Source organism: Physcomitrium patens, chromosome 14, assembly GCF_059467195.1.
Source record: "Physcomitrium patens ecotype Gransden chromosome 14, ASM5946719v1, whole genome shotgun sequence".
Taxonomy (NCBI): Eukaryota; Viridiplantae; Streptophyta; class Bryopsida; order Funariales; family Funariaceae; genus Physcomitrium; species Physcomitrium patens.
In genome coordinates, this window is record NC_143423.1 from 61,971 (window position 1) to 71,443 (window position 9,473).

The 9,473-nt window shown below is 37.1% G+C and overlaps 1 protein-coding gene across 2 annotated transcripts; it reads right to left on the bottom strand.

The window, feature by feature from the left end:
* Window positions 1-297: 297 nt before the first annotated feature.
* On the bottom strand, window positions 298-4,992 carry LOC112291716 (cationic amino acid transporter 9, chloroplastic). 2 transcript variants are annotated; one of them, XM_090255532.1, is made up of 10 exons: window positions 4,500-4,800; window positions 3,742-4,219; window positions 3,121-3,353; window positions 2,642-2,818; window positions 2,351-2,527; window positions 1,943-2,167; window positions 1,605-1,781; window positions 1,114-1,365; window positions 908-997; window positions 298-644 (listed from the first exon to the last, which is right to left on the bottom strand). In XM_090255532.1, exons 2-10 carry the CDS (start codon window positions 3,992-3,994, stop codon window positions 489-491), a joined length of 1,740 nt encoding a protein of 579 aa, XP_090111658.1. In that variant the 5' UTR covers window positions 3,995-4,219; window positions 4,500-4,800; the 3' UTR covers window positions 298-488. The 2 variants fall into 2 exon arrangements, with proteins under 2 accessions (XP_090111658.1, XP_073394810.1); XM_073538709.2 differs by having other exon boundaries at window positions 3,742-4,992.
* Window positions 4,993-9,473: the final 4,481 nt, after the last annotated feature.

Genomic DNA, 9,473 nt, shown 5'->3' on the forward strand with positions numbered 1-9,473 from the left:
AAAATTATCAAATGTATGTAGTTATTGATTGAGTAAATACAAATATAATATTTTTTCTCTCCATCTATGTATATACAAAAATAAATATTGAGTCTAAAAATTTGTATTAAAAGATAAAAATGAAAACATAAAACAACATCTAGAACATATAATCTTAAAGGCACATATATTAATTATAAATATATAGTTTAATTATAAAAGTTAGAACAAACCTATAAAACAATTAATAGTTATTGGAAGAAACAAACCACGATTTTTTCTGGACATCTTCAAAAATGATTTTTTTAGTCAAATTCGTACATTGTCAAATCTTTTTGCTAATATTTTATTGAAATAATTTAAATATGCGTGAAGTATTTTTCATCACTAAGTCACTTGAAACAAAGATTGTGTCCTTACAAAACAATAACCTAACCAAATATTATGCCTAAACTGTAAAACAATTTTTGAGAGACTGAAGTACTTCAATATTACGCTAGATCCTCGAATTAAGTATCCAAGTCCTCAACAGAAGCTTGGTGATACAAAGGCGAGTGCTCGCCACTTGATGCGTTGGTGGTAGCATTATACTGGCCATAGAATGCATACACCAGTACTGCTATTGCTGTGACAACGCCAAACCTTACCCAAGCTTCCCAGTGCAGCTGTCAAATACACATTCAAGGATTTTAATGGTTTAGCTTATACCCCTTTAGTAAAAAGATGCACTAAACCATGTCTGATTGTTGTAGAAAAATATATATTTACCAACCAAACGTAACAGATTCCTGTAAAATACGGCATTCACAAGTGTCACAGCACGACCGCCACTACACAGTGCTCCTTTCTGCCAACACAAAGTACAGCACAGACCACCTCAAGTGCAAAATTGAAGTGAAAAGATGGAATGAATTGAACTAGAAATCACCTGAGCAAAAAGAAACATATTAAACCCGATGCTCAGCACAGGTAGAAGAGGAACCCAAGGGCATGCAAACCCAGATGGCCGCCTGTACTCCTGCGAGGTTTAAATCGATTGATTTTCATATTAAATACTTAGCAAACTTCCTCAGAATAGGAGATTGAAATCATCTGAATAGTTACAAAACAACAAAGATAATGAGATATGCAAACCTGGCGAGTGAGCAGTGGTATTAATAGTAATCCCATTATCACCAACAAAACTATCTCATAGGTTACTGGGCCGCCCGTCCTATAACACAACCCCACCAAAAACCCACACAAACTTATACCCAACATACAGAGTACAGCTTCGTTCCACCGGGTAAGGCCCTTCTGTGGCAGCTGGTCCTCCCCATCCTGCCATTGATTCTCAGTGTTTATGCGTAGCATGACCACGCACGCACATACAATGGAGTAAGAGGCCTGTTTCCAACTCCACGAAGGCACATGAGCATCAGACAACGAGCATATGGGGTGAATCAGAATTTTCGATCTTAAATTAGCGCTAAGGAACCACCTCCCATCCTAGAAAATCTCCACGCTACATGGCCTCTATGATGCAAATATTAAACGCAACGCGTTGGTCAATACGTCTAGGACCTACAATATTTGGCTAGAACTTGAAATATGATGAGAGCAATAGGTCTACAAGTTATCCTTACCAGGCAACCAACCGATAGAATATGCGAGAGATGGCTGACATTAAAAAACCCTGCCAAAATAGCTGCCACGCTACCAACCCATACTTGAGCTGTCACAGGCGTCTGATGATGAGCATCAATCTTCGCAAAAAAGGCAGGCAGCAAACCATCTCGTCCCAGACCCAAGTACAATCGGGACTGCACACAACAAATGCATTTTCGCTCAATCAAAAATTACTCTGAACCAGGCATAAGAATTCATAACGTCGATCTGCTTTCATAAACGAGCATCAAAGTACAACACATGGACATTAAGGAAAGGACGACAATAAGAATACATACTCAATTGAATTTAGCACCTGCACATATAGGCCGACAAGAACCGTAGTGGTCAAGCCACAAACAGCACCCACACTGATGAGGATGCTGACAAAGTTTAATCCCTTGTCCATAAAAGCATTAGCAAGCGGGGCATCACCCCCAAGGTTGATATAGGGCACCATACCAGTGACCACAAAGCAGACTGCCACATACAAACCTGCACATACGAATAAGCTCACGAGTATGCCTATAGGCAAATCCCGCTGCAGACATAGGTACAGAGTTCAGAAATAGAAGTTCTCTACATGATGCCACAGGTGGCTCAAGGGTTTAGAACATATTATGACTTGAAACATAACATGATTCAGCATTGAACAGACACTGGTTCCATCACCAAATATTATGCAAAGAAGTAATCAACATCAGCAATCGTGGCCTGATTATACCTGTGGGTTTTTACACTCCTCCGCAGAATTCGCAACGGCATCAAACCCCACATAGGCAAAAAAGACTACCGTCGCCCCAGTGATTACAGGCGTCAACCCATTCGGTGTAAAAGGTGTCCAATTTGATGTATCAACTTCGAAACTTCCCACCGCAATAACCATCAGCACTATAGAAACCTGCTTTATGTCATCCAACTAAAATTTAGAAAGCGAAGCTACTTGAGCTCTCTACAGAAACTTAATCCAGAAGAGGAAAATATTTCAACCAGTATTAAGAAAGAACCTGGGCACCTTCGCTATAGTCATGACATCGTTCACCACACTTGATTCTTTGACACCTTGACATAGAATGATAGTCAGCCCAACCAGTAACAAAGGCGCTATTACGTTTATGGACAGCGCACCACCAAACAGCTCGAGACCTCCTGGTCCTACCCATGGTGGCAGAGCTTTCACAATCGGAAAAATCTGCATAATGGATTGAAAATGACAGGAGTTGATTTTCTACGTCATCTACTATAACAAGCACCAACATGCAGCAAGAGCTGGAAGTGATGTTTGCCAAATAACAAGATTACATCCAAGATAAGAATAATTAGCGATGTTTTCTGCAAAAATTTAACCTCAAGTGAAAGATAAAGAGGAATAAATTATTTCCATTATTTACCAGTGGACAATGTATAATGATACGGTACTACTTAATTTAAGGAACAACACAATATGATGCTTGAGAAGGTTTAGAGATGTAAGAAAGTCAAAAGTAAGATTACCTGAAGTGAGGTTACCAGATAACTTGCAAGGCTACGGGTGATGCTTGCCGCCCCAATGTGATAGTCCAACATAAGATGACAGAAAACTAAAAACGCCGTAAGCTCATTAAATGTGGAATAGGAATACATATAAGCACCCCCTACGAGGGCTGGAAACCGACTGGAAAGTTCCGCATAGCTGAGGGCGTTAGGGACGCACGCAGTTGCTGCCAGTGCAAAACTTACCACGACAGCTGCACACAACAGATACACGCTGGTTCGATCAAAATTTGTTCGAAAAAGGTAAGGTTTGGCTTCATCAGATTTATGACAATCAAAGGATTTATAGCATGATTATTGAAACAGAACATTTAAATGGCTGGGAAGGACTTTTTATATACGCTCACAAGAATTCATTTTCAGAACGTACCAGCTCCCCAAGCTAAAGCCCCAGATATACAAAACTCATTGTTGAGATGCTGTGCTTTCAGGATCGAATTTCCAAAGCATGAAAAATGCTTCTTAAATGAATTTGACTATCACATACATTGGAAGGCCAACAAGGTGAAGGGATCAGCTCATAAATAAACTACTGGTAGAACTACAAAAGCAGCTTTCTTATGCCAAAAAATTATTACTCACCTGGGCCTGCATCGTGTGCTACGGTGCCCGTTACAACGAAAATCCCCGCCCCAATAGATGCTCCGATTCCAAGAAGAATGAGATCCGCTAACCCCAATTTGCGACTAAGGCCTCCATCAGAGGAGATTCCTCCTAATCGCTTGGAATGAGTAGTGCCATTCCCAAACAGAGGGGGCGCGCTTTTAATGCGCGTCGCTGAGGAAGAGAATTGTGACCACCAAGATCTGACCCCAAGCCGCTGCGATGCGGCCATCCCAGCAAAATAATCAAGGAAAGTGATATGAGCTTGAATAACACTGAGATAGACGCAACCTCAGTGTTCTATTACCCGACTAACAAACTTTCGTCGCTTCAGTACACGCCTGCTTTGCGCAACCTTCAGTTATAAATTGGAAGATCACACGAGAAGGCACCGAGGGTAGTTTCCTAAAGCACATGATTACTCACACACCACCACCTCATTCGTTGAGATCAAACCCTGACATGATTCGCACACTCGTCTCAGCGAGAAACTTCGTAGGAACATAAAGCCAAAAATTTGCTAAAATCGCCAAAACTGCCTAAAGCCTACTCGCTCTGGGTACTCTGAATGACGACCAGATTCAACCCACCTTGCTGTTGTGGACTGTCCAAAATTACATTATACAGTTAGTTTGGCCTCCTCAATGTCGTAAAAGAACAAAATTGAACTACCAAGATAACGTAAGACCGAACAAACTCTTTTGCAAACCTAGTCACTAAAAATCTCATGTCAATACCGTAAAATGGTGGTGGTCTGTATTTCAAGTATTTGTGGGGGGGGTGAGAGATACTTCAAAAGGGGGGCGTTAAAAAGTGGGAAAAGACGGAATCAAAGCGAATATTAACCCCCTCCCCTCGCCGCCAGAGCATCAAAAACTTGCTCCGCTGCTCCCTTGATCATAAAGGGGAGGGGGAGAGATTAGATAAAAAGGACGGCGTTAAAAAGTGGGAATAGACGGAATCAAGGCGAATACAACCCCCCTCCCCTCACCGCCACAGCATCAAAAACTTGCTCCGCTGCTAACTTGATCCTAAACTGCTTGCGTAACCAGGGATGTGTCAAGATTTACCACTGAACCTCGACAAACCATACACAGATGTGCTTGACACGTCACGTTGCACAATTGGTACTGCTTTCAAAAATCTGGAAAAGAATAAGGGTGGTATTAAGAATCCAATCAGCAGCTTCTGAATATATGCACATATTCCTTGCACCGCTAGCACATTCTACGTTCTCCACAAAATGCCTCTTCTAGACAACCACGCTAGCATATTGCACAGGATGATTTCCAGTGTATCTTGTGGAAGCTATCATCAGAGTGTAAGCCGTTGAAAGTAGATACTACTTCAAAGTGACCATTGCTTCGAACATGACCGTCGAATCCTCCCCTGCCAATTTTTTCATATTTCAAAGTTAAGATGTAATTGAAAGATGCTTTTTCAATATTTCGCATGAGTCCCCCTCACACAGCACAATCAACGCCAATACACAATCTACAACTTCATAACAACTATTTCATGCAGACAAAAAACTGACACAGTCAATTTCTTTTTGTAGGGCAGCTTTTCAATCTGTATCTACTGCTGGCGAACCCCAACCCGCATCGCTCGAGAAGGATGAACTCACATCGCGCCATCGTCAAATGATGCAAGCAATTTCTTGTTATACTTCGTAAGATGCCACTAAGCTGCTGAGCCACCTTGTACCCTCCACGTCAATTCCACGTTGAGTCACCATAGCTCGTCCACATCAGCCCCAATGCTATCTCATCTCCTTATATCATCATGACTTGTCTACATCATCATCCATACTGCCATGTCACCTCTTCAATATACTTAGAATTAAGGTAAATTATGATTACCACATAAAAGTGGCTAGGATAACTCAAATGTACATATAGTCCTTTGTGTATGAGACAAATATCAATTAATTGTTATTCATGCAACATGGTATTATAGCAAATTTAGGGTAGTGTTTAGGTCTGATAAGCCCTATTACTAATTTAGAAAATAGAGAGAGAAAGTGGTAGAAGAGATAACAAACTTGAAGTTTAGAAGTTCACAAACTATGAAGTAGGAGAGTCAAGCAAACTAATTGGAGTCTAAAACTATTTTGTTTGGAAATTAAAGATGATTGTCATTTTGAAGTGAGAGAATTTGTGGAATATTGTAGAAATAAAGAAGGTAGTATCATTGTTTCTTATTACCATACTAGGAAAGTCTTACCTAGAAACTCGGCTTGCAAAAGCAAAGCAAAGAACTTTGTTAGGTCTCACCATGTCAATTGCAGATAGTTCAATAAGCACAATTTTTCAATACATCGACCTTGTAGATTTATAGGATATGCTTAGAGGAATGTTTCATGCATGAAATCAACAACAAATCATTTTATTGACTAATAAATTCAATGGAATAACAATGAAGGAAGAAAATGACATTAACACTTACCTAATAGAGGCGATGGATATGAAGAACTATGTGAAGGCATTTGATGAAGAAATTGCAAACAAGACTTTTATAAATGCACTCGTCAATAGACTACTATGAAGCTACAAAATGGTGATTCAAGGCATCACCTACATGATACAACCAACGTTTGAAGATATTATGTATAAGCTTCTAATCAAAACTCATTATATGGCTATAAAAGAACAAAAGTTGGTATAAGAGGAAGCTCTAGTAATACAATTCCAATAAACAAAGCCATATATTTGTAGATACAATCACTTCATACAAGAAGAAGGAGGTCAAAGAGGAAGAAACTTAACTCAAAGAAAACCACATCATTTTTCTCTACATCACTTTGAAGAATCAAGACCCCATATGAGCAATTAACATTTCTAGAATACACCTAAAAGAGCTTCATACTTTACAACAAGAAGATTGAAAATTCCTACTGTTGGATTTGAACAAAAGAAGAATACAAGTTTATTTTTCTGCTATGTACGTAAAGGACCTAATTACATTATTCAAAACTGTCCACAAAACTAATACAACAATTCTAACATAAATTGTATAGAAGGAATACTTGCAAAAGTTTTAGACAAAACACAAGTGAAATCAATCTTGTTGAAATGAACTGATACGTCGACTCAAGAACCAACAACTTTTTTATTGAAGAAATCTTGAACCTTCAATTAATAGATGCACAAATTCCAAGTAGATCATTGAAAATTATAGATGGCAACTTTCTCATGGTTGAAGCTGCCGGTTCAGCTTATATATAACTTTAATATCTAGTCCAATAAATCTTCACAATGTTTTATAGGTCCTAACCTTGGATTAAAATTTAATTTCAAAAAGAATACTAACAAAACATAACAAGGTAGTTAATTTCAAAAAGAATACTAACAAAACATAACAAGGAAATAAATAAAATAGATTCTATTAATTTTATAATAAAATATTAAAACCATTTATTATTGAAGTAAATTAAGTGACAAAAAAAATTCTAAATTATAGCATAAAAGGTTTAAACACTTATATTATAGTGTATTATATCATTTCTTAACAGCTTGCCAAGAAAAAAAACTACCATTACTTTACACACTAAAAGAGATACACAAAGACTACCTTGTCAAACAACAATATTGAGAAAGATTTCTAAAAAGTTTACTTTATTAATCAAAAAAGATATTACAACTTATATTCTTTGATTTAATTGGACATATGAAAATACCATCTTTGAAAGGCTCCATATACTTTGTAATATTCATTGATGATTACTCCCAAAAGAGTTCGATATACTTCATGCAAAGCAAGAGTAAAATATACAAGAAATTTAGGAAATTTAAAAACCATGTAAAGAAAGAAACATGAAATCAACATTATATCTAAAGATGGATAAAGGGAGAAAAATATCTAACATTGGAATTCAATGACTACTTAACAATACAAGGAATCAAGAGGTAATTCATTATGGCACATATTTTGCAGAATGGAGTTAGCAAAAAAAAAAAAAAAAAAAAAAAAAAAACCAAACCAAACCATAGTAGAGAGATCACATCCAATGTCTATCGCATGTTGACTTCTAATCTACCCATAGACCAAAGTAGTCTATTGTACAAACTAAATAAATATTAACATATATAATTTAGTTTTATTACAAAGTTGTTCTAAGATAATTCCTTTCTTTACTCCAATAGTGAGTAAAGAAAGGAATTATCTTAGAACAACTTTGTAATAAAACCAAATTATATGTAGGCCATCTAAAAGTATTGGCATTGATTTTTTATTTTCATATTTTAAAAGAAAATAGAATTAACTTAAAAAGTAAAATAATTAAGTATATATTTTGAGAATATGATGTTCAAACCAAAGCTTATATATTATTTAACTCCATACAATGCAAAATTTGTATTAATTGAGATATAGCGTTAGACAAGATCTTAATAGGTTTTGAACATGTACATAAAAATACATCTCTAATAGAAAAAGTAGAATTATTTTTAGAAATTGAGTTTTCAATTAAAGGTATAATTAATATAATAAATCAAAAAATGAATGATTCAAGTAATTTAACTATGAGTTTTGATTTTAAAAAAGAAGAATATACATGCCCTAATATAGGTACATTGCAAGCTCTAGCAGATGGCTTATTTAAGACCACGTCAAGTTATGATTCTAATTCATCTAAGAAAGCTTATCAACAAACAAACACTAAACATAATCATCAATGTGTCAGGGACAAAGACTCGATACACAAAAAGGCTATCTCGATATAATAAGTCAAAATATAAACAAGTAGGTATATTAAAAGGAAACTGGAATGGCTATTGCCACAAGACAAGAAACTAAAGATTCTTGAACCTGGACTAGAAGCAAGAAAGGAGTTGACAAGAATGAAGAAGCCTTCACTCTTATCTCTATATATACAATCTAACTAAGAGCTACGTGGCGATGTTCTAGAGGACCTCCAATAGGTGTTGACTTTGTAGGACACATGCCTTGACTTACAAGGCAAGTTTTTCTACGTGTGGGCCACATAGTTAGCTTGATCTTCAAGCTAACAACATGTGTGGCACATGGCCAACTTGTTGACCACATTTCTAATCCAAAAAGTCAATTAAAGACACCTATGAAGTCAAAGCAGCGTTTAGGAAGTATTTAGGAAGCTTCTATATTAAATATTATAGAATTAACTTACTTTTATCTACTTTTACTTACTTCTACCTATTTCTACATGTAATTATTAGCTTACATGATTATGGCCGTGACATTACCCCCCCTTCTAGAGACGAGTTCCACGAGGAGCGGTCATCATATGTTGAGGAAATCTATGATGCGTCGAATTGTATTCGCCACATATTCTGATTTCTATTCTCTTCGAAGATGATTGATAGGGCCTCTCAACCATCGGTAGTGTCCCATACCAGGGCGGAAAGACTACCTAGTTATTTGATAATTGTTGAGGCCTTCGTAACTTCCTTTGAATAGAATACTTGAAACACCATCAAGAGTTGTTCCTACCTCTAGCAAAATCACCAAACATCGGGAGTCCCTTCCCAAACCGTGATACCAAATGCATTGTATCTCACCATCTATTCGTGGAAGAACATGTCGTTCTTGAAGATGTTCATCTCGATTGCGTCGTCTTGAAGGTTGTGACAATCGTAATGTCTCGTCAGGCAGGTCAGCAAACGAAGGTTCTTGAGTTGAATCCGCTGGTTGTTGGCTCTCCATCTAATTAGCGTCACAAATGCAAAGAAGTT